General features: G+C 41.1%; 1 protein-coding gene across 1 annotated transcript in view; it reads right to left on the bottom strand.

Annotated features, from left to right (window-relative positions):
- LOC115206071 (limbic system-associated membrane protein-like) overlaps window positions 1-17,298 on the bottom strand; it is a 760,567-nt gene extending 743,269 nt beyond the window's left edge. The window contains exon 1 of the mRNA XM_029772645.1: window positions 17,088-17,298. Coding sequence (XP_029628505.1) covers window positions 17,088-17,151 — 64 coding nt within the window. The 5' untranslated portion in view covers window positions 17,152-17,298. The remainder of the gene's footprint in view (window positions 1-17,087) is intronic.
- Window positions 17,299-27,072: the final 9,774 nt, after the last annotated feature.

Below are 27,072 nucleotides of genomic sequence, written 5' to 3'. Positions count from 1 at the left end.
ATTTATTTATTTTATTTCACCTTTATTTAACCCGGGTAGCAAAGATTATAGCAAACACCACTGAAACTGAATTGGTGCTCGCTAGCTTTGCAAATTCAGCTATTGTTGGAAGCCAGCCAATATGAAACAAACTATTAAAATTACAAAAGGTTGCAGCATATGTTGTGCAAATGGTGAACTCATACAGCTGTCAACTCTTGTCATTTTAATCCGTTTCACATTTGCTAACTACCTTTTAGATCGAAGCCCAAATAGAATGATTGAAGATGATAGAAGCCCATCTCCTACTGTAAATAACCTACACACTGTGTGTGTAGCCAGCCAGGTAGAAAAATGGCAGAAAAATAAAAGACGGACATTAGAGTATTTTTCAATACACCAAAACGCATAGTAAGAACCCTAGTAGCCTAAAATCTCAAAGACTAGTTGATAAAATGTTCATAAGAAAGAAATTAAATTCTAATGGAAATGTTTCACAATGATGTCATTAGTCAGAGCAGGCAACAGATGGCACACAGACAGCAGAGTTGGGGACAGATATGCAGGGACAGACTGGCAGAGACAGGGAGTCTCAGGTAAGTTTGTTGAGTCTTTGTTTGGCAACATTATGAAAGGTTCTCAATTTTTTTGACTTGTAAAATAGGAACATAATTGGAAAATGCCATGGATACCCCCACTCTCAACTTAAACTGGTGTCTGAACTAAGATTTGTTAAAGGCAATGGTATTGCTGTTGTGATTAGTTGTGTAGTTTTGGGTACCGGTAGTTAGGAGTACGGCAAACACCTTATTTCTTTGGTTCCTCAACATACATTTACCATATTACAATGTAGGCTATGTGTTGCAGCACTACTTTTGGTGTCCCCCTCAGGAATTGCTCTTGAGAAAATTTCATGTAATTGTCCCCTCCAAAGTTGATATCAGATTTTCGCCCCTGCTATGAGCATGGTTTAATGTAGGGGTGCCAAACTCATTCCATGGAGGGCCTAATGTCTGCTGTTTTTTTAGTTTTTTCCTTTCAATTAAGACCTAGACAACCAGGTTTGAGGAGTTCCTTACTAATTAGTGACCTTAAATCATCAATCGAGTACAAGGGAGGAGCGAAAACCCGCAGACACTCGGCCCTCCGTGGAATGAGTTTGACTTTCTCAGCTAGAGTGCTCATATTAGCAGGGAAAATCTAATGTAGGTGTAACAAGTTATTAAATGTTTTTGTTATCACCCCTTCACATCAACTTCAGAGTGTGGCGTCAGTCCCACATTAAAATCCTCAATTCAATGACAAATGTGAGTCAGTTAATAGCATCACTTTGTCTGTTTATCTTTGTCATTATCACTGTCTGGTTGTGTGTAGTCATTACCTCTGAATTGAAGATCACCGCTAATCCTGGGAAACTTTTATGAGAAAACACAGTTTTTCATCCAAAGGAACTTTTCATCTGCCTTAAATTACTGTGTTGATTTTCTTGATGTTTATTTGCAGCCATCCATTGCCACTCACTTTTGATCTCAGATTGTGTTGATCTCATTTAGAGAATGAAAAGAGATCAACACAGCAAAACAGAAAACTACTCAGACAGTCAATCTCAGAGGACTTGAAAGGCAGATATCTGCACAGAAAAAGCCATCTCTAGACATGTTACATCAGTGAAGTAGTGGTAAAAAAATAGGTTGGAAAATGCTGGTGTGTGTTTGTTGTGAATAAAGGTGCGTAAACAGAGTTTACATGTGTTTATCCTCCAATACACCACTGGTGGTGATAGTCATTTCACTGAGAATGGTAATATGTGATTATAGTAGCATACTGTAGGTAAAATGCCACCGTAAGTGACTAATATATGCCATTAAGCAGACACTTTTATCAAAAGCGACATAGTCATGCATGTATACATTTTACGTATGGGTGGTCCTGGTAATCACACCCACTATCCTGGCATTGTAAGCACCACGATCTACCAACTGAGCTACAGAAGACCATTTATATAGAACATTTTACTGTAACCGTAACTAATATGTCAGCTTAGGTAATTATGTTAGTGGTAAACAGAAAAAAGTTGCCAAGCAATGGTATAACCAACTGTCTGCAAAGCTTGAGACATAATCATTTGTTTTCATTTGTCTTTTTAAATCATAATCAATAAAGAGCTATATCCAGTGAACAGCGACCAGAATTGTGAAAATAATATAATTGAAATATAATCCTCACTTTATTTGGAGCCACATGAAGAATGTGACATTGAAAGTGCGAGAGAGCCTCCCTGCCAACAACTTCAGTGAAATGTAATGCCACTTGAAATGTTAGATTTTCTCTCTGCATTTCCGGTAAGCTTTGAACATTGCAAGAAATGATTCGTATCAATATTAGGGCTGGCCCCAATTTGTCAACTGGTCGATTGTTTGGTCGGCAGGCTGTTGGTCGACCAAGATTTTGTAGTAACAAATATACTGTATATATATATATTTTATGGCACACGAGACGCCTGTCTTATTTGTGGCCATCTCAGTGAACTAATCCGTTGCAGAGGCTGAGACTAATCCATTGCGGAAGCCGCAGTAATGGCATAGTCCAAAAAGAAGAGTCTGGCTGCGAAATGAACGTCTCTCTCCAGAATACACTCTCTCCTGACAATTTGTGCACATTTGTTGTTTCATAAGTTCATTGTATGAATTCTTTGCATTTGATTGTTAGTGTCTATCAATTCCCCATTACATACAGTACCAGTCAAAAGTTTGGACACACCTACTCATTCAAGGGTTTTTCTCTATTTTCTACCTTGACATCAAAACTATGAAATAACACATATGGAATCATGTAGTAACCAAAAAGTGTTAAACAAATCAAAATGTATGTTTTATTTTAGATTCTTCAAAGTAGCCACCATTTGCCTTGTTGACAACTTTGAGTAAAGATCTGAAAACAAGCATTTGTTAATGTTATGGTGTATTGATAAAGCTTTGGGAAAGTGATACAAAATCAATAACTATATGGTAGCCTATATTCTAATCCTTTTCAATATTAGATTAACCTGTTGGGGCTAGGGGGCAGTATTTGCACGGTCGGATAAAAAACGTACCCGATTTGATCTGGTTACTACTCCTGCCAGGTAACTAGAATATGCATATAATTATTGGCTTTGGATAGAAAACACCCTAAAGTTTCTAAAACTGTTTGAATGGTGTCTGTGTCTGTGTATAACAGAACTCATTTGGCAGGCCAAAACCTGAGAAGATTCCTTACAGGAAGTGGCCTGTCTGACCATTTCTTGCTCTCCTTGATCATCTCTAACAAAAACAGGGGATCTCTGGCATGACGTGACACTTCCTACGGCTCCCATAGGCTCTCAGAACCCGGGAAAAAGCTGAATGACGTAATTCAAGGCCCAGGCTGAAACACACTAGCGCGTTTGGCAAGTGCTCTATCAGAGGGCCATCATACTGAGGCTCGTGCATGAGGGGATAGCATGCTTTTACTTTCACTCTCTTTGTAATAAAAAACGATTTCCCGGTCGGAATATTATCGCTTTTTTACGAGAAAAATTGCATAAAAATTGATTTTATACAGCGGTTGACATGCTTCGAAGTAATGGAATATTTAGACATTTTTTGTCACGAAATGCGTCGTGCTCGTAACCCTTATTTACCCTTTCGGATAGTGTCTTGAACGCACGAACAAAACGCCGCTATTTGGATATAACAATGGATTATTTGGGACCAAACCAACATTTGTTATTGAAGTAGAAGTCCTGGGAGTGCATTCTGACGAAGACAGCAAAGGTAATAACATTTTTCTTATCGTAAATCTGACTTTGGTGAGTGCTAAACTTGCTGGATGTCTAAATAGCTAGCCCTGTGATGCCGGGCTATCTACTTAGAATATTGCAAAATGTGCTTTCACCGAAAAGCTATTTTAAAATCGGACATATCGAGTGCATAGAGGAGTTCTGTATCTATAATTCTTAAAATAATTGTTATATTTTTTGTGAACGTTTATCGTGAGTAATTTAGTAAATTCACCGGAAGTGTTCGGTGGGAATGCTAGTCACATGCTAGTCACCTGCTAATGTAAAAAGCTGGTTTTTGCTATAAATATGAACTTGATTGAACAGACATGCATGTATTGTATAACATAATGTCCTAAGATTGTCATCTGATGAAGATCATCAAAGGTTAGTGCTGCATTTAGCTGTGGTTTGGGTTTATGTGACATTATATGCTAGCTTGAAAAATGGGTGTCTGATTATTTATGGCTGGGTACTCTGCTGACATAATCTAATGTTTTGCTTTCGTTGTAAAGCCTTTTTGAAATCGGACAGTGTAGTTAGATTAACGAGAGTCTTGTCTTTAAAATGGTGTAAAATAGTCATATGTTTGAGAAATTGAAGTAATAGCATTTCTAAGGTATTTGAATAACGCACCACGGGATTCAACTGGCTGTTGAGTAGCCCGGAGAGGTTAAATACTACACTTTTGCTTATTTTGCATATTATTGGCACAAGGGTAACTCCATAATTATATAAATGTTCACAGTTTGCTGTGAAGTTGGTCATGGTGTCAGGGGAGTGTTTGTGACAACGAACCACCAGATACAAATCAACAGAGCTTGACAGTTTGTTGTCAGGAGCATTTACATAACACTAAGACTGCAGCATGAGGCAACAACAGGGAAAAGCAGGCATCATTAAGCACTTTGACAGCATGCATCTGTGATGATGTGACACGCAGTCTTGCAAGAGGCTGGCTAACACACCCGTCTATTACAATAACAAATAATCTGCTCAGACCCCAACCAAGGAGCATTAAAAGTCGTGCTATAAATTCTCAGACAACCCAAAGATTCCTTGATGTCCTTCCAGACTCCCTCTGCCTACCCAAGGACGTCAGAGGACAAAAATCAGTTAACCACCTAACCGAGGAACTCAATTTAACCTTGCGCAATACCCTAGATGCAGTTGCACCCCTAAAAATTAAAAACATCTGTCATAAGAAACTAGCTCCCTGGTATACAGAAAATACACGAGCTCTGAAGCAAGCTTCCAGAAAATTGGAACGGAAATGGCGCGACACCAAACTGGAAGTCTTCCGACTAGCTTGGAAAAACAGTACCGTGCAGTATCAAAGAGCCCTCACTGCTGCTCGATCATCCTATTTTTCCAACTTAATTGAGGAAAATAAGAACAATCCGAAATTTATTTTTGATACTGTCGCAAAGCTAACTAAAAAGCAGCATTCGCAAATGGAGGATGGCTTTCACTTCAGCAGTAATAAATTTATGAACTTCTTTGAGGAAAAGATCATGATCATTAGAAAGCAAATTACGGACTTCTCTTTAAATCTGGGTATTCCTCCAAAGCTCCATTGTCCTGAGTCTGCACAACTCTGCCAGGACCTAGGATCAAGGGAGATACTAAAGTGTTTTAGTACTATATCTCTTGACACAATGATGAAAATAATCATGGCCTCCAAACCCTCAAGCTGCATACTGGACCCTATTCCAACTAAACTACTGAAAGAGTTGCTTCCTGTGCTTGGCCCTCCTATGTTGAACATAATAAACGGCTCTCTATCCACTGGATGTGTACCAAGCTCACTAAAAGTGGCTCTCTTGAAAAAGCCGAATCTTGACCCAGAAATTATAAAAAACTATCGGCCTATATCGAATCTTCCATTCCTCTCAACATTTTTAGAAAAAGCTGTTGCACAGCAACTCACTGCCTTCCTGAAGACAAACAATGTATATGAAGTGCTTCAGTCTGGTTTTAGACCCCATCATAGCACTGAGACTGCACTTGTGAAGGTGGTAAATGACCTTTTAATGACGTCAGACCGAGGCTCTGCATCTGTCCTCGTGCTCCTAGATCTTAGTGCCGCTTTTGATACCATCGATCACCACATTCTTTTGGAGAGATTGGAAACCCAAATTGGTCTTCATGGACAAGTTCTGGCCTGGTTTAGATCTTATCTGTCGGAAAGATATAATTTTGTCTCTTCGGTAGGTCCTATGATTAAGTATAGTCTGGCCCAGGAGTGTGAAGGTGAACGGAAAGGCTGGAGCAACGAACCGCCCTTGCTGTCTCTGCTAAGGTTCCCCTCTTTCCACTGGGATTCTCTGCCTCTAACCCTATTACAGGGGCTGAGTCACTGGCTTACTGGTGTTCTTCCATGCCGTCCATGGGAGGGGTGCGTCACTTGAGTGGGTTGAGTCACTGACGTGGTCTTCCTGTCTGGGTTGGCGCCCCCCCCTTGGGTTGTGCCATGGCGGAGATCTTTGTGGGCTATACTCGGCCTTGTCTTAGGACGGTAAGTTGGTGGTTGTAGACATCCCTCTAGTGGTGTGGGGGCTGTGCTTTGGCAAAGTGGGTGGGGTTATATCCTGCCTGTTTGGCCCTGTCCGGGGGTATCATCGGATGGGGCCACAGTGTCTTCTGATCCCTCCTGTCTCAGCCTACAGTATTTATGCTGCAGTAGTTTATGTGTCGGGGGGCTAGGGTTAGTCTGTTACATCTGGAGTATTTCTCTTGTCTTTTCCGGTGTCCTGTGTGAATTTAAATATGCTCTCTCTAATTCTCTCTTTCTCTCTTTCTTTCTTTCTTTCTTTCTTTCTCTCGGAGGACCTGAGCCCTAGGACCATGCCTCAGGACTACCTGGCATGATGACTCCTTGCTGTCCCCAGTCCACCTGGCCATGCTGCTGCTCCAGTTTCAACTGTTCTGCCTGCGGCTATGGAACCCTGACCTGTTCACCGGACGTGCTTGTTGCACTCTCGACAACTACTATGATTATTATTATTTGACCATGCTGGTCATTTATGAACATTTTAACATCTTGACCATGTTCTGTTATAATATCCACCCGGCACCGCCAGAAGAGGACTGGCCACCCCTCATAGCCTGGTTCCTCTCTAGGTTTCTTCCTAGGTTTTTGGCCTTTCTAGGGAGTTTTTCCTAGGGAGTTTTTCCTAGCCACCGTGCTTCTTTCACATGCATTGCTTGCTGTTTGGGGTTTTAGGCTGGGTTTCTGTACAGCACTTTGAGATTTCAGCTGATGTACGAAGGGCTATATAAATAAATTTGATTTGATTTATTATCTGTTAGCACATCCTTGCCTCGCTCCCATCGATCAGACCCTCCACTCTATTGTGTGTGTGTGGCCTCAATGGATGGGAGGGAAAGGAACCAGAGCTCCAGCGAGCCACTCCTTCCTTTTTTGAGTCCCCATCCTAGCGGCGGCCCATATCCCAGATGTCTGTCACATTGAAAAGTCTCCACCTAGGCATCAGCAGATCATCCTGTCTACCTCAAACGTGCTGTGACGTGGTGAGGTTGGACCCAGGTGCAGAGAAGAGACCAGATTAGGAATCAGTGGTTAAGAATAAACATAATACTTTACTGAGAAACGGTAGCCGCAGGATCACAGCACACTTGGGGGGGGACCGACCACACACAGTAAGCAACTCAAGCTTCTGCAAAGAACAACAGAAAACACACCTCTTTTAACAGGGAAATCATAATGAGTAAATTGAACACATCTGAGTGTCGTTAATGTCTGTAGGACAGTCTCTGCCGCCCTCTGATGACAAGTGGAACCATGACACGTGCCTGGGACTGAAGCACATATTATAGACACTATCTTTTGCATCGGTAATTGGAAAATTCCAAATACAGATTTATATTTATTACAATGACTCTCAAAGACAGAGTGTGACATATAGGCACTAGATATCGGAAAATTCACAATAGACTAACTCCTCTCTAACAGCAAACCAATACTGTCCCTGCAGGGGCTCCTCCTCTTCCATTCTGGCTATAAACAGACCCAAACTTAAACAAAGCTCCATCCATAGGCCCTCTCCCTAGTCAGACTGACCAGAGCAAATGTGTCAAAGTTACCGCAGGAGTTCCAAGGACAGAGCGGTGCAGCTTTGCCACAGTGTTGTGTGTCTCCTGGTGAAAGGGATTCTTCTCTCCACTGCTTTGCTTTCACACAATAGAATGCCATCACTGCAGGGGACCACAAGCGCTGGGCCGAGCCAAGGACATTTGCGCAGTAAAAGTAAACAACTGCACCATCCCACAGATTGAGATGCCTTCCATTTCTGGTATCATGTGGCTGTGTAATCAATGCCTGGCAAAGTCCCCCCATCCCCCTCCTCCGTCCCCCACTCCCAGTGCGCCTAGTCGGCCACTTTACCTGCCAAGAATGTAATCTTTCCTCTGTTTTGCATAAAGCCAGTGTGGCTCTCGTCAATGCGATGGACACATGCCAGGGAACACCTCTTGTCGTTGATCACAGATGTCCACTCGCAGATTTCGATTGGATTCTGAATGCACTACGATGCCAAACTGGGATGAGGAACTCCAAAACCACTCACTCCAAATCAACAATCAGCCACAAATGGGACAGAAAGACTAGGTCTAAATCAAATAGCACTGGAATCAAGATGAAAGTCATCCAACCCAATTTAACACTATATTAGTAAAACCTGTGGGACAACACAAAACACAAACCTGTAGATGAACATATTTTGGACTATGATGCCACAAAAAGGGAATACTGTAGGTTAGATTGGGTAACTAAATCCTCTGACTACAGGATCCAATACTGTAGTATGTTTGAATCATTGATCATCATGATTGATGACAGAATTCTCATGTTAAAGCAGATTGACTGGTGACTGTCATCGCTGCTTGCAGCCATATTCATAATCTGATAATGTACCATTTCAAATCTCTACAGTCAAATGAATGCTTCCCAGAAAACATGATGCTAATTTGACTGTTAATTGACAAAATCCTGTTTAATGACCATGATGGAGTCGCATTAGTTCCCGATTCTCATGTTGATTAACATTTCAAAGCCCAGGGTTTGTTAGTGTCACATAGGGAGGCTGCTATTAAGAGTTCCCCATTAACAAGTCAGTCAATTATTCAAGACTACAATCATGCTGGCTAATGGTAAACAAATACAATTTTTTCTGGAAATGTAACAGGTGTCTGCCAAAACTCAAACTTTAATATGATGAAAAGAATATGAGCAAGACTTAAGTTTGATCACCAAAACCAGCTAGACCAGCCAGAGGACTGTGTTCGATGTGGGAAAGATAGCATGATTAAATAGATATTTTCTATTTCTCTGGACATATTCAGTACAAGGACAAGTCAAATTACCCCCAAGAGAGTCTTTAGAAAATACTTTGCGTTATGTGATATGAATTTACCCCTTTAATAATGTTAGATAAATGGTTTGACTGACAAACAGAAAAAAATGTAATGGCTGGTGCTCAAATGAATGACCGCCAATGTGCAATGCTTGTCTTTGACCAAAACATATGGGCTCATGGTAAAAGCCAAGCACATCATAGTAGAAACTATGGCTGTCTGAAAACGATACTACAGTAAGCTGTCAAATCCTTGCCTCCTCTATTCCTTGTTCCTCAATTCCTCTCAAAGTTCATTTGAAATTGAGAAAACAAAAGGTGGAGGCAAGGACTTAACAGCTAATAACGCTTTCAGACAAAGACTATGTAGTCTATTGTAATGTCTGTAATGTCTGCTTTGCTGCACTCTCTACCTGTCTGGAATAAAACAAGACAAAAAAACTTCTTCAACCAGTCTGTAAAAATGTTCAAATACAACTTCATATTGCGAAGCAAGCATATTTGAAATCTTGTTGCTCGTTTCATGCCATCAACAAAATGCCAGGCTTCAATTGTTTTTCAATGTCAGTGCCTCTAGTAATAAAACCCCAACCACTCTGGGGTAAGATGCTTATATATTTTGAGAACGAGGGCTTGGAGTATTCAAGCCGTTCATCGAAGCACTGGAAAGCAGTATCAAATATACAGGAAGAAAAGGACCAGCGAATGTGTCCCATAACAGCTGGCCCTACATGAGGTGGAAGCCTCATTTAGATTGCTGTGATAACTGGGGGAGGGAGAAAACTGGGCTGCTTCTTTATTCCAAATGCTTTTTCAAGCCTCTCTTTTTCTTTTCTCAGGCTCATTTTAGCTCCTGAAGGAGGAATGCTGGGCACGATGTCATCCAAGCTCACCCAGACTTCCATCACAAACCAATTAAGAATTCCTCCCCTGTTCCCACTGCCAGCTCTTTGCTCCCACTACCCGCTCCCTGTAGGAATGAGCAGGAGCAGGAGCAGACTCGAAGCAGTCATGCCTGGGAAATATAATAAACCTCAAATGTGTTATTAGTGGCTGTCATAATGAAGAAATTAAGAACATCAGACCGCCAAACGCAATGACACAACAGACTGGCGGAGCAGTTCTTAACAGGATCACCGTGTCAGCATACTGATTAAGAAAGAAAGAGAGAGAGATGAACACCCCATAATTCTTGTCAGAAGAAGAATGTCTTTCCTTCAGCGCCCTAACAATAGTACTCTACAAAATGTGTTTATGCAGTTGTTATAGAGCAATAAAACTCATAGATTCTTAATCCTTGTCAGACGTACTTCTCTGTTGTCAGGTTACCTCATATTGTGCTGCTTTGATAAACTATCCTGTATGGAAGACTGAAGAGATCTACAGTCATACCTTCTGGATATTGCTGAAGGAGTAGTGTTGATGTAGCACAGGCACACCACACACACACACACACACACACACACACACACACACACACACACACACACACAATTAGCTGACCTCACAAAGGGATCAAGGGAAGATTAATTACTATTACAAATAACGTCATTACAGTCATTGATACCATATCAATCATCACATGAGCAAGAAAGAGTTATGATCAGAATTAAATGCCAATTACAGGTGCTGTGTAGTACCTAAAGATATCTGAGCAATCATAATTATGTTCCCCTGTGTGCAACTCTATATTGTTAATAGTCCAGGTAGGCCTCTGTGCTTCAACAAACAAAGGGAAATAGGAGGGATGCTCAACAATGACAATAATCCAGTGATAGAGCTTACCCAAGAAAAACATCCCATAATGACTAATTCCTGGTAAACAAGTTAGAGCACTCAGTAAACAGGCAGAGATAAATATCTTCTTAACTCAGACTTTATTCTATGATCAGACGTGTACAGGTACTGACGTTTAGACGTCACATGACTTCTTTCTGAGAGATCCATTTTTAATGTCTCACTAGCATTCCAATGTGGGGACCAGATTACCACAGCTCAGGTCCCTTTACAATGGCAGGCAGTGTGTGTCTCACTGTTCTTTACGCAATAGTAATCTAATTCCATTAGTGCATTGGGATTTGGTGATTCATTATCGGACTGGTAACAAGATCAAGTTTGAGGAAAATAGAACTTACAACCATTTTCCTACGACTAAACTCAAAACGGAGAAGTTACTATTCAAAATTAAAAAGTGTAATTTCCTTTAATTAAATCTGAACTCACCGGAGGATAGGGTTGGCACTCCGATGAACAAGAAAATAGAAAACACTCCCTGCTACACACATGTCAAATCAACAGACTGGAAAGACTGGAAACTAAAAGCCTCAGGTTCATAACAACTCTCTAAAGCTAGAGTCTAAATATTGCAAACACTCACCAAGACAGCACTGTCAGTGGTTGTTTCTTATAGTCTATAACGAGGGAAACCGTGGACTGAAACGGATAAATTCTTACATTTATGAAGCCAATCTTAATTAGGGAGCTTTGGGAAAACAGTTAAGGGTCTGGATTCTAGAGGAGAAGGATGTCAGTGGATACTAAAGAGAACATAAGACGAATTGCTTCCCTGCAAGGTTCACCACACCCTAAAATGTCTTGAGACATTTTGTATCATTAATAATCTAGAGAGATTAATAACAATTATTAGCTGACATTACCCAACCACATGTGGATAAAATCATTTTAGTTTACCAGAATCAATTCCAGTTTGAATGATCACCCCTTGTCGCATGAAAAATATATCACTGTCTTTTGGGAATGCTGGAGATGTGCATCTGCCAGTAAAGCCAAGATGAAACCAGAAGGCTTGAAACACAAGAAATGGAGCCAAGGAAGAGTTTGTCAAACATTATAAAGAGACAAAATGGAGTATGTGGTCTGAGAAACAAGCTGTGTTTTAAGTCCTCCATTGAAAGAGTGTTTTGATATCTTAACGTTGTAAAGACTACACTCTGGTAGTGAGCTGGAACCTGACAGATGAAACATGTTTCCAACTCTATTCTGGAGTCACTGAAGCACACTGTTAAGTATGCCAGGTGTTATAGAGAGGACTGGTGAAACAAAAGGCTGAGAGAAAGATTCGTATTAGCCCAGGTACCAAACAGAAACATATGTCCCTTCTCCTGATGAAACCTAAGTGTCTGTGTGTATGTAACACACAGCAACAACATCCTCACCCAGCCAGACAGCAAACAGCTGGGGAAAAATGTACTTATCATTGGGTTGATGAAAAATGCAGAGGAGTGGCTGAGTAGGCCGGTTATAGAGGTCAGGAATCAGGAACAGACGGGCTTGTTCAAGACATGCACAGAAGGAGTATTGCTGTCTTCATTACAACAGTGGTACACTACTTCTATACAAGCAAGAGGAAGATGAAAGGAAGAAAAACCTTCAAGATGAGATTCAGAAGCAGAGAGAAAGTTTTGTCAGGGACTGGAAGGCAGAGGAATACTAATAAGTCTCCTCATTTCATCTTCATTGAGTTATTGGAAGACTTTCTCTAAACATAAGCAGTATAGTATCTATCTGCCGAATTCCAACATTGTGTATGAAGATATATTGATTAGATTTTTGCATGGGGTATATTTTGCGCTCCCTCTACGCATTCGTATAGCTTCTCCATTCTCCAATTTTAGCCGTGATGAATACAGCATGTCAGTTTGCCCTGATAGAACAAACAGATAAAAACGAAATATGTGGATTTCAACTGCATGATAGTTATAGTGATTATGATTCTCACCGGAAGAGGGGTGTTCTACACTGGGTTTCTGTATAAGCACTTTGTGATAACTGCTGATGTAAAAAGGGGTTTATGAATAAACGTGATTGATTGATTGTTCCATAGAGATACAGCTAGAGATCTTACTATTGAGAGATAGAACAGAAGAATACACAAGGTGCAATTTCTAAACTTGGCTGTGCATAAGCAGTTTTCCTCTTGTGATATCAATCACTGACATTCACTCAATTAGTCCATGTCAGTTTAATTTCCCAACCTAAACTTGTAGTACTCATGGCCCGAATTACTGACCGGACACGCAGGGCACGTACCCAGGGGCCCTGACCTCCAGGGGTCCCCCATTGATTTTGTTAGTCCCCCTCACTCAGATATCATATTAAAATGGCATAACTTGTGGCAAAATGTGTAGAATTGCAGGATATTAGCTTTTAAAACTGCAAAAATATCCTGGCTACGGCCCTGCTTGTGAATTCAGTGAGTGTTATGTGCTATATGCATTCACTTTGTCAAGGAAACGTCAGCTAAATTCAATCTGCTAACATTAAAATGTGATAGTAATAGACCTAAATGCAGTCAACAACACTGCCCTATATGCCAAAAGTCGGGGGGTGTATAGCCTCAGTATAAAGTGGTTTTCATTTCCAAACCTCTTCAAAGTGCACAGATTCTTCTCCTGTGCCCACCTAGCCTGCACTCTGGAAAACCAACAACCCCACTGAGCACATCAAGGTCCTGTAGTGCTAACCTGGAGGGGTGAGGAGAGAAGCCCCTCCAACCCACACCATGCTTACGGTTAGCGATCCATGTTTCACACCAAAGTACCGGAGGATCACAGGCACCAGAAGCCTTGTACAGGGAACACAGAGCTAATTGCAACTTTCCTGGTATGGGGCTCTGAGTAGTGAAGCATTGCAGACATTAAAGAGGACGAAAGCGAGGTGGCACGGAGGGAGTATAAAGGTGTATTGCGGTGGTTCCGCTCTATTGTGTCTTATACCAGACCCAACTCAGAACCTGTCTCTGCTTCCCTCTCTCCCTTCCTGTGGCCACAGCACAGTATTTACATCATTCACAAGCCCAGCACATCCTGCCTACAACCAACCACAGAGACATGGTTGGAATACAGGAAGACCCAACAAAACACACTGGAGTCAATTCAGTCGAATCAGTTTAAATAGAGCGAGTCTGTGGACACCACAGCGGGGAGGAAAATCACTAGTCCCCAAAGAGAGATCATCGCGGATTCCAGTGAAAAGCCCGGCGAGAGAGAGCATCAATACAAATCCTCCAATTTAATTAATTAATCGGACTGTTTAGTTCAATCTTTCCAATTCATTTCTGAATGAGTGTGTATTCCCTAAGCGCCTGACATTCTGAAGGAGGTTTATTTCATGGGTATTGGGTACTTAGTTCTCCGTCCAAGGCTGTTTTGGGGACAGCCCTAGAGTCCATTCCAAACAGATTTTTTTTAAGGATCATTCTCTTGTTTCCGAGGCGATGGCACTATTTTCCTTCAAATAAGCATATTTCAAAATTGTGTTCCTACCAGGGGCCTAGTGTGCATTGATCACCACATGAAAGGCAATTATTTGTATTACTGGAAAAAGATGAAGAAATCAATTAAATTCTGTCCACAGCTAACCTACTCCATTTCTGCTATACCATCTCTTTTCCTCAGAAAAGATTAACATCATCTACACCATTAAACAACTCTGTACCACAAGGTTCCTAAGACTTTCCATCAGAAAAGGATGAACCAAAAAAGAAAGAAAGACAATGCATGGCACAAGGACAAACTGTTATTTTCTTCCTATTTTTTCAATTGCAAAGTCATGTTTCTTTTTCAACATACGGGAACAATACACTATTGTATAGTATTGTATGTGCTATGAGAGCCCCAAACAGTACATGTGCTATATGAAGCAGCCATACTAAAAACTAGACTTTCTCCTGACTACGATAGTAATCTATGGTGCAGTTTCATTACTAGTTAACCATGCTGGCTGCACTGTATTCAGAAGGGGCTCCATCTCCACAGAGAAATGAACAGTTGGCATTTAGAGCAGCATCTTGCCCTGCCTACCCCAATTCATTAAACAAATTAGCATTATGTTTATACACTAAGAAGGGTAAAGTTAGATGAAGAGGAAAAGTGGGCCAGCGAGGTGGGCCCGATGTGGTCGACACCACCAACCTGTGACACCGCCCCAAGACGTGAGACATGGCCAGACTGGTTAAGCATACAGGGTTCTGTTGGAGATCAATGTCCAAATGCTGCTGTGTCTCTCCTGCTGTGGGTCCATGTAAACAGACCTAGTGAGGGCTCTACACTGACCTTTATTACAAGGAGCATGTGTGCGCCTAAGTTGAAAAATGGAGCCGCACACATAGAAATGTAGGAGCACAATGAAAAATATTTGAGATATTAAAGCTAGAATCTTTCATTTTTCTATGGCGCACTGTTGCTCCTAAATAAGATTACAAGTCGCACAGCTAAATATTTAGGCAGATATGCGAGTAAAAGGGTTGCACTGTAGAGTCCTGCTAGAGTTAGGAAGACCTCACATGACAGCCCCTGGCGATTGCTTATAACATTCTGCTATCATGATAAGGCTGAATCATGCATTGCATTTCATAGAGAATATATTAAACATTTAATGTCATAAGTTAGTGCAAGCTCCTAATGTTGTTGACCCGGAGGTTGTGGTTTCATTTAAAGCCATTTCCTAATTAAGCTCCATTGACTTAACTGCACACACAACTCCTTTTAGAATCAGACAATTAAACAAATTACTTCAATAGTCATGTCACACGGCAATCATTTACCGAATTAGTCTGCACAGGGGTCATTGGGTACATGGTCACCATCAGGAACACCCAAAATAACACTGAACCTCTTGGCAACAGCATCCAAAAGGAGTTGGACTGAGAGCCACAAGGTAGTGGGTTCAAATCCTGTGCAGGCCAACCCTCGAATTTGCTACATTAGTGTTCGTAGTGGGATGCTGCCATGAGGCCATCAGAGATCTGCAGAGGCATAAGGAACTGTGGAAAGAGAGGGATGACATACTAGTGGAAATTACCTCAGTACAACACCATAAATCTGTTCAATGGAAGCGTATTGGTGTTATGTGTAGATGTTGTATTGCACATACCGTCACAAGAAGCTGTCTGAAACCAGGTAGGGATGGGCCTGGTTGATCCCTGTTTGGGAGATGGAAAGCTACTGAAAGTGGGTTGGAGGGCCAGTAGGGTAAACTCTTCCCTCTGGTCTAAAGGAGACCCAAATGCCCCAGGGCAGTGATTGGGGTGAGGCCCTCAAATGGTTCCATCCCTCGAATGAGACACAGCACCCAAGATCTGACTTAATTCCCAATACCATCATACTATTAAGGGATGAATGAACCAACCCCTCTAATGTCCTTTGCCCTGCAACACTTCCCCAGGGTCATTGTTATTGCCTAAATGCATTCTCAGTCAACTCACCTTGTAAAATAAAGCTTGAATCAATGAATATTAGACACTTTTATGTATCATTATTTATGTTATTGTATCAATTAAAGTCACTTGACAATTAAAGTCACTTGACAATGTGACAATGTGACAAGATTGCAACTTCAACCAAGCTTGTTACCTGTCTGATACTGATCTCCCCACAAAGTAGAACGTTCAGTAGGCTACAGTGACAGATGAAGCCATCAGTTCTATAACCACAAAGCGGTGCACAAAAAAATATGGCAACAAGATTCAAATTCAGCAGAGATATCGCAGACAAGTCACTAAAGAAATAATTGAATAACTTGTGACTTGATTAATTTCCCATATACACTCGCCACTGAATGTGTCGTCCCCCCCCCACTCACTTTGAATCGTATTGGTGTCATCTTCAAGTACTTTTCAATATCTCCCCCTCTGCGTGTGTGTAAGTGTAGCCTAGTTCTCTATGTGTGCATAACTACACTATTTGTGTCAAAAGAGCAATAAATAGACAATGGTGAAAGTCATAAATACGGGGGATAAATAATAAGTAGTAGAAGACATGAGATGTAGCCGATCAAAGCTGCAAAAGCAGAAGCTCAGCAGGCGTAAGAACACAAAAGGAATTCCTCTGTAACTCCAAACTGAAAAGAGGAATGTGACTGGTAATCTAAAGCAACATAATTATATTAAAAATGAACTAGAATGGAACCTGTACCTTGAAATCCAAAGAAGAAAAAGAACCCAGGTATCCAAATTGTGTGTATCCAGAAAGAATTCATGTTGTCCTCATCAGCTTCAAAACCTCTCCTGATAGTCAGATAGATCTCTAGCAATAATGTTGTGAGCAGGCAGTATCGTGTTTTGGTAGAAATGATGCTCAGAGGGCGTACAGCTCCAATGCTATGTTCTAATGCTGCAGAGCACTGTACATCTCAAGTGATTGAGCGCTAAACGCATCCTTTTTGCAATCACAAATAGTTGTGCGCTTCAGATCTTGCCTCTCTTGGTCGTCACTGCCGCCTAGTGGTTAAGCAAGTACCTACAAAAATGGACATCATTTTCAGATTATTGATATTGATGACATATGCAATGGCGACCCGTCATTTAGAGCAGGTGGGGCAGTTTTGAGCGCCACACTTTTAGGGGGAAAAAAAACAACATTTTTTGGGGGGGTGGGCTTGCCTGTTTTACTTGTTATTTTGGCATTAATACGTGTCACATATCAGTTTGAAAATAATGTAAAAAGAAAAAATGTAACTGAGTTAATAAAGCCGCGTACAAACATGGTCTCTTTTTTGCTTTCTTGAGTAAGGCAGCTCCAAAATGCAGGTGTTTCAGCCTATCTCAGTGCTTTCTGTGGTGGTGGGGCTAGCCAGCAGAAAATACAGAGCGTCGCGCCAGATTGGCTCAGTTTTCTGTCATGATTGGCTAAGTTTTCTGTCACTCATGGGACAGTACGTCATCACCAATTCTAAGGTTAGAGTTTGAAAATTGTTAGAAGTGCCCATCCAAGAAGGCTCAAGGTCATTGGCCACAGATAGAATGACATCAAATCACGCTATATCTATAGTAGCTTTGATTGGACTGATGTCAATATCTTACTTTCTAAGTCTTAGCTAGCGGTCATCATCAGTTGTCATCAAGTCGACAATCTACTGGCAAATCCTTTTTAATCCTTGTCATACGAAGATAAATAATGAAGAGAAATGATAAATTAAACGTATCGGTGCTCATTGGCCATTGTACATAAAGATCACACAACAATTTGTAAATTGCATATTCAACAAAGAGTCGTTTGGAAGGAATCAGTGGCTAACTGCAAGCGTTGCAAAGAAACCACTAATGTTAGCCTGCTATTCAATGGAGTGGCAGTGTTTTTTCACTGAGTTCCCACCATAAACCCAGAGAATGCCAGACTTTGATTACAAAGTTTGATGACAAAATTTTCTAACAAACGACCGCTGCACCACCTTGAATCCAAAAGTGTATTGTATGGTGCTGCATACATTATGTAATATGCCAGGGAGATATGTACACTGTAGCTAAGAAAGTAATACTAAGTGTATGTTGTGTAGCAAGCTGTTAGTAGCCCATGTGCCTCACCCTAATAATTTGGTCTATTTTCACCAACGCACTATTGTAAATACATCGTTCGTGGCCCGGTGTGTGCTTGTTTGGTTACTTTTTTTTGTACAGCTTTGACTGTGCTTCTGATAGTAGTTGTGGTACTTGGCTTGCACGTGCAAATTCAGCACACACAACATTCTATAATATAATTGTGTTATTTCACGTGTCAAATTAAAAGCTTATTTAACGCGTCAAATAGTGTTACATGATGTGATATTTTTTTGACAAGCAAAGACAGATGTGGAGTTCAATGTGCCTCACCCTAATAATTTGGTCTATTTTCACCTCTTAATTTCGCCTACTGTTCTAACTGGGTGGTGCACAAATAGCCTATAACCTGTTTTAGAGAAATGTAATCATCCAATATTGTAAGAGCTTTCATTGTCTGTTTATATGCCCCATATATTTATCCTACGGTTATGACGTGTACAAGGAGTACACTGTAAGAACGGCCCATGTTCTGAATTCTGTCGCTGTACATTTCAAAAGTGCTGAACAAATAGTTATATTGACTACGTCCGTCGTCGCTTGCTCATTAATCTCTTAATTGAAATTACGCATCGCCTCTCATCCGCTTGTCATCCCCTTATGCCATAGTTTGTACATCTCAATTGTCAGTAGAAACCACATATGTTTAAGCAAGTCTGCCATATCAGCTATGTTTTTATGTGTAGTGGCTTTGCTGGCATGCATCCCACTTTTAATTTTTTTTGCCCTCTTAAGATTTACATGCTAAAATCGGCACTGACGATACGGACTCATGCTGCACGGAGGAGTCACCGGTCAGCCAGCCTATGTTCCACCTGTGTTTATTGTGCAATTTAATTGATATTTCAGCAACGCTTTATGGATCGACAGTCACAAGCATGCCTGTCATCTACAAGAGCATTCTGAAACATTGCATAACATCTGACATGACCTGTTGAACACATTTTTAATATAAATACATTTTTAACCCTTTTTCTCCCCAATTTCGTGATATCCAATTTCGTGATATCCAATTTTGTGATATCCAACGCCGCAATGCTTCTTGACACACTGCTCGCTTAACCTGGAAGCCAGCCGCACCAATGTGTCGGAGGAAACAGCGTACAACTGGCAACCATGTCAAGGGGCATGCGTCCGGCCCGCCACAAGTGTCGCTAGAGCGCGATGTGACAAGGACATCCCGGCTGGCCAAATCCTCCCCTAACCCAGACGATGCTGTGCGCCGTCTCATGGGTCTCCACTACAGACCCGGGTTTGATCCCGGTCGCGCCGGCTGCAACACAGCCCGGGATCAAACCCGGGTCTGTAGTGACACCTCAAGCACTGCGATGCAGACCAAATTTGATTAATGATTTCACATGTGACATATTCTAATGAATGTGTGTCTCAGTGTCTAGATCCATGTACATGCTTCCATGATCTATTTTCCCTCTTAACACCACTGTAGATACTCCAGCCATTACTTCCAGATCTCTCTGATGCATTAGCTACTACAAAACCAAGACAATGAATCAGGACAAATGCACACAATTACAGTTATTTCAATAACTTCATCCAGATTGATTCTCTCATTGCATGTGATATGCAATCTGTGATAATACCATTATTTCAAAAATAAAGTCCTACAACATACTACAACCCATGCAATGAGACAACCCACACCTACTATGAACCCTTCAAAAGCCACACAGCAGTCCTCAAGAGAGGGATGACCTTTGTCTACCCTCTGTAAACCAACGACAAAGGTCCTCTGTACAGCATGAGGTGTGTCCCTACCAGAGGTGAGGCTGGGCAGAGGACAGGAGAGGAGGATAGCAGCATGGAAATCTGTGGAATACTAATAGTGACATTTGGTAAGAGACTGCTTCATTCAGTCTGCAGGCAAGGTGAGGGCAGGCTGTTTGTGAAGACACAAGACTAATCAAAGTCCAGGGGACCTTACTCACTAGAAAATGGCCTGTAAGAGAGAGAGGACAGACAGGGAGAGTGGCAGAGGAAGAGAGGCGTGTTTTCCCCATTAATGTGCTCTATTCCTCTCTCTCTACTGCCAGCCAAACACTGTCCTCTCAACTACCGTTATACATGTCCACAACTGACAGCAAGGTTAATCCAGACAAATCCTGCATATTCATTCAGCGTGGCAACCCTGTCTTTGTTTGTAATCAAGCATTGTTTTCTCTTCCTGAATCTTACTGGATTTTATTGTGATGGCAATGAAAGCAGATGCTGCCTGAACATGTTGTTGTATTCCCACTTCTACATCTCAGTCTCCTCTTGTAAACCCTGGTGAGCTAAATGACTGGTGTTGCTGAATACAATTATGCTCAGATCCTAGTCATTTGTTAAGTATGAATGCCAAAGACATTACAGCTTCAATAATTGAAAAGAAAAACAAAAGTGGCCCAGGAGGATGTCTGGATGTGATGCGTAACACCTTATTGAATATTGTTCTCTACCTGTTATACACCACCATGTGAACCACAAGCTTTTCATTGTGTATGTTCTGCTAGAGAATCATTGAGATCCCTGCAGTCTAGCATGCAAAACCAAACAGTATCCCATTAGAATTTATTTAAGAGCAGCATGTAAGAGCAACGGGCCAAGGACTGCTGTCAATTGTCATAATGTTTTCTCAGTTGTCAGTAGAAATCATTTATTTCAACAACACCTCTCATGTGTAGACTATCTCTATGACTCACGTGGTTTGTCATTTCATTGGGATATTTATTTGAAAACATGCAGGTCGCAATGAATAACCATGAGGCCACCACAGCTTGCTTGCTCAACCCAAACATGCCACGTGACAAAATGTGAAATGTGTGAAATAGTGTGTTAGTTACTCATGGGAATGCCTGTTATCTGTGTGTAACTCCATACTTCCATTCATTTGTATGGGTTACCTTCAGACGAGTCCCGTGACACTTGTGGGGGTCGTAGAGCAAAACGGAGAAAACCATTGTGTTCATGAGAGTCTCCCCTTTCTAAGGTGGGGTATTAGTTTGTAGCCCAAATGGTTCTGATGCTACAGACATCAGCGTTACCAACTTCAGGCAAAACCGTTTGGATGCTACAGATGTTTTTGTGAGAATGTCGTTTTTCGGGATGTTTCATGGTCTGGCAAACATCGCTATAGCTCGGCACCTTCCACCTCTGGTGCGGAAGGCCGACATAGGCGGATGTGGTAAATTGAGACGCAGCCCATGCAAAAAGTTAGCCATTAAGGAAAACACATTAACGTGGAGTCAGTTGAGCACTACATGTTAGTCCAGAGTAGATCAATAGCCATGATTAACTCTGTTTGGGTTGAGTATTCAGTACTGTTGAAAGATATATGGAAAAACAAGCCACTGGATTTCTGCACATTGAAAGCACATTCCTTCTGTCAGGACTAGTGGCACTAAACATAAAAGGCTACTGTGATCAGGCTAAATCTTTCCCACAGACACCCCTTCAGAGAGCAATGAGGAAGAGACACATGTAAGTCGTCTGAGGCTCTTTCAAAGACACTTTGTTCTTCCTAAGACTGGGATAGTGTCTCTGACAGGCCTGTAATCCTCCTATTATTAATCTTTGGAAAGTTGCAAGTAAATTAAAATGAGAAGTTGGGGCATGGTTATGGCTTTGAACTGAGCGGATGTGTTTTTAGTGCTCTTCTGCAAATTCGGCTAAATTTCTTTTGAATTATTTGAATCTCTTATTTTAAATCCTCATAACAAGAACAGCAATTTTAATGGACAATTTCAGGTGTATCTAAATCCATTATGAATCAACTTAAACATAGTCCTCGTAAAACAAGAAGAACATCTCGTATCAACAACGTGGTCCAAGCTAGGCCAGTTAGCCTCGCTAATTCAGCCAGCTCTACTAACACTGTTAGCCCTGCAAGCTCAGCTAGCTCCTCACACCACGAGTCCGACATGGCAACCAACGATGTCGACGACCTAAACCAGAACCACGGGGTTTTGGAAGCAATCTCTGCCATGAGTGCGGACCTTTCCGCCAAACTCGAAGGTGTCCTAACACTGATTAGTGAATTTAAACGTGACGTTCAAGCCTACTCCACGCGCTTGGACGAAGCAGAGGAACGCATTAGCATGGTGGAAGATACTGTCATCACTGTCAAAACAACGACCGAAAAGTTGGAAAAACAGGTGGCGACCTTACTTCAAAACTTAGCTCGCTTGAGAACCCCCACAGGAGTTCTAATTTGAGACTGGTTAATCTACTCGAAAAAGTGAAAAATGGTGATGCAGCTGCATTTCCGGACCCTCTGTGCATTGAATGAACCCATCGGCTTTCGGCTTCTACAGGCCCGAGAAACCACCCTTCTCCTCGAGTCCTTATCATGAAGTTTCTCAACTTTCAAGACAAAATCTGAGTGATATGGAAAGCCAGGACTAAGGGCAAGGTGATGTATGGGGACCAAGAGATCATGTTCTTCCCTGATCTATCTGTGGACCTGCACCGAAAAAGAAAATACTATGACGGGGTCAAATGCCAGCTCATGTCCCTCAACATTACCTTTGGAGTAACCTTCCCAGCTAAACTACGTCTGACTTACAATGGACAGTCACACGAGTTTGAATCTCCCTCTCAAGCTGAGGCGTTCATCCGTGGCATACAACGTGAATCTCCTTCCTAGTCATGTTGCCGCTCTGGACTACGGAGAATTAAACCACCTTGGATTATGTGACTGTTGGCATGCTAACTAACGTTAGCTAATTTATTAGCTGCTAATGTAATACTGCAACCAGCATAACAATTAAGTGAATAATATGGCAAGCTAGCCCACTCAAAGTTTCCTTATATTATTTGTAGCCTGTATGTGCTCATCAGTTAGCTCAGTTTCTTCTATATTATGACAGGTGAGATAGCTGTCCATTGAACATCATGTTTAAGTTCATTTTTGTTATGTTGATAATTCTCTTCCATTGAATTACATAAAACACTATTAAATGCCGGCAGAGATCTTTAGCTCCATGTCAACGGACTCGAAATGGTTAACGTTACCTCACTTATTTAGCCAGTAAGCCAGCCTTAACACAGCGGGACCTTATTCATTCATCCTGCACCACCGAGAAGTATCGGGACTACTTTATATGAAGACTTAAGTTTCGATCATATCCTTGGACTAAAATGATTGACACTCACGTGCAAAGAGCCTTGTAGCACATATTCAATGTTATCTCTTTTACTCATGTAGCCTGTTCATTTTTGATCTTTGATACTTTTTGGGGTTTATAAACTTATCATGGTATACTACATTAACACTGTATGTATGGGCCATTTTGTTTCTTGGTAGCTACTAGCAACAGACCCTGTGTTGTGGATCATCTACAACTATTTTGGACTGTCCATACTGTAATGTTAGTCTCAGGCTTCACTAACTAGCGTTACTGTTTTAGATGGAGCTATATCATCTTGCAAGGTATGCCTTTTGTTTTGTTCGTGAGGATTAATAGCCGAGAGAAGGCAGGAGACAATTTGTTTTGTTTAGTGTTGCTTAGGTTAGACTGCTCTCTTTTCACCTCAAAGGCTGCAAAGAGATTAACGAGGCTGAAACAGTCCTTCCTGGCACATTAAGAAGTTAAATTCAGACAGAGCCATTAATGCAATTCATAATTTACAAGGACAATGGATCCTGTAGAAATAAACCAAACATTTTCTTTCTACTACAACACAGTTTACAACTCTGAACCTCCAAATAACTTAACTAATCAGACATCATTTTTGGATGGTCTTGACTTTACCTCTATTTCAGAAAACACAAAATTGGATCTGGAAAAGGAATTGGATGGTGTTGAAATATCTGATGCTATTTTCAATATGAAGGGAGGTAAAGTGGCAGGTCCAGATGGGCTCCCAATAGATATTTATTAGATATTTAAGGACAAACTTCTAGGTCCACTTTTGGATATGTATGCTGAATCCTTTCAGCAAGGTTGTTTCCCTTCCTTTCTAAGGAGTGCTTTAATCACTCTTATTCTGAAGCCTGATAAATCCCCAACAAAATGTGAAAGTTACAGACCGATTTCTCTTCTGAACTCCGACTCAAAAAATATTGCTAAAGCCTTAGCCAGGAGATTGGCTAGAGTGCTCCCATATCTAATACACAAAGACCAAAATGGCTTTGTGAAAAAACATCAAGGTTTTGACAATGTGAGGAGAGTACTAAACATGGTGCACATGTGTGAAGGGTCCCCTGATACTGCCATACTCTCACTTGATGCAGGGAAGGCATTTGATAGATTTGAGTGGTCTTATTTATTTGAAGTGCTTAAGAGATTTGGGTTTGAGAACTACTTCTGTAAATGGATTAAGATATTATATACTGACCCCACAGCAGAAGTTGCAACTAACAACTTGATTTCACAACCTTTTAAGCTTTTTCGGTGCACGAGACAAGGATGTCTGGCTAGTCCAGGATTCTTTCTTTTAGCTATTAGAACCCTTTGCCATAGCAGTAAGGGCCCACCCATCAATTAGTGGAATTAAAACATCAGATTTTGAACATCGAGTGGCCCTATATGCCGATGATACCCTCTTATTCCTAACAGATCTAAAGAATTCTATCTCTTCCCTCTCCAATTTAATTAATAACTTGGTCAGTTGTCTGGGTTTAAAGTGAATAAAACCAAATCTTGCATCCTTTTCCTCAACAAGCAAGAGAGACTGACTCCAGTTGTACAGCTTCCATTTGTGAATACAGAACAAGGTTTCACATATATTGGTATTCAAATCACACCAGAAATGAGCTCCTCGAGTTCAACAAATTATGAACCCGTGGTAACGAGTGTAACAGAATCCATCAACAGATGGACATCATTGCCTATATCTATTATTGGTAGAATAAATATAATTAAGATGAATATTCTGCCCAAATGTCTTTATCTATTTCAATCAATTCCTCTGGCTCCACCACATTTATTTTTCCCAAAGATCAGAAAGATACTCTCAAATTTTATCTGCAGCAACAGAAAACCAAGGCTTAGACTTGCATTTTTCAAACCTACAGTTGTGTTACTGGGATGCACAAATTAGGGCTGCAATGTTTAGGTTCTCCAAGAAACTATACTTAACCTGGCTAAAATGTGTCACGTCCTGACCAGTAAAGGGGTCTTTGTCATTGTAGTATGGTCAGGGCGTGGCAGGGGTTGTTTGTTTTGTGTGTTTTGGGGTTTTTTGTTCTAGGGGATTTTGGTTCTAGTTTTCTATTTCTATGTTTCATTTTTTCCATGTTTGGCCGAGGATGGTTTCCAATCAGAGGCAGGGGTTTTTCGTTGTCTCTGATTGGAAGCCATACTTAGGCAGCCTGTTTTCCTTTGGGTTTTGTGGGTGGTTGTCTTCCGTTTAGTTAGTGTACCTTACGGAACTGTTCGGCTGTCGTTTTTGTTATTTTTGTTAAGTGTTATCTCATTAAAAAAATCAAGAAGATGAGCACTATACCCGCTGCACCTTGGTCTGTCCTTTACGACGCCTGTGACAAAATGCTGAAATGCTGTGTACAAAAGGCTTAACTTTGGATGGATATTTGTACTCTGCTCCCTTTAAGAAAACTAAAGAAGAATACTACTAATCCCATTGTTAAAAACACCCTAACTGTATGGCATGTAGTACAGCAATATCTGGACGAATTCACTGTATTATCCAGTTTTACACCAATTTGGGGCAATAACAATTTCACACCTGGTAAAAACGACTTGGGGTTTAAAGAATGGGCAAGAAAAAGTATTGTTAAAGTAATGGAAAAAGGGCTCATATCGTTTGAAGAACTAAAGGGAAGTTTTAATTTACCACTAAAGCATTTTTTCAAATACTTACAATTGAGAAGCTTTATTTTTTCCAGTCTAAAACAATCTACCCTACAACCTCCTTTGACCACTTTAGAAACACTCTCTGTTAGTATGTGTTATGGGCAGTGGTTGGCGACCTGTCATTCAAGCCAGGTGAGGCCCCCACATTTGTAGGTTTTTTGGGGGTGGGGGGGTTGCCTGTTTTGCATGTTATTTTGACATTAATACGTGCCACATATCAGTTTGCAAATAAATAATGATTGAGCTAATAAGTCTGCATTCAAACTTGGTCTCTTTTTGTATTTTTGAGTAAGGCAGTTTCAAAATGCAGGTGTGGTGGGGCAGCCAGTGGAAAATACGGAGCGTAGGGGTTGGTAATGTTCTCTAGTTGTGCTGTGATTGGCTCAGTGTTCTGTCACTCATGCGGACACTACGTCACTGCCAAATCTAAGGGTAGAGCTCGACAATTCCATCCCCTTGAGTACTGCCAGAGTTACATTAGAAGTGCCCATCCAAGAAGGCTCAAGGTCATTGGCCACAGATACAATGATGTCAAATCATGTTATATCTACAGTAGCTTTGATTGGACTGATCATGTCAACATCATACTTTCAAAATCTTAGCTAGCAGTCATTATCATGAATCAAGTTGACAATCTACTGGCAAATCCTTTTTAATCCTTGTCATATGAAGATAAATAATGAAGAGAAATTATAGATAAAACGTATCGGTGCGCATCGGCCATTGTACATAAACAGATCGCAAATTCAACAATGAGTGGTTTGGAAGGAA

This window comes from Salmo trutta, chromosome 13, assembly GCF_901001165.1.
Source record: "Salmo trutta chromosome 13, fSalTru1.1, whole genome shotgun sequence".
Classification (NCBI taxonomy): domain Eukaryota; kingdom Metazoa; phylum Chordata; class Actinopteri; order Salmoniformes; family Salmonidae; genus Salmo; species Salmo trutta.
The sequence above is the reverse complement of the archived record's forward strand: the minus strand, read 5'-3'. Positions and strand labels throughout refer to the sequence as shown.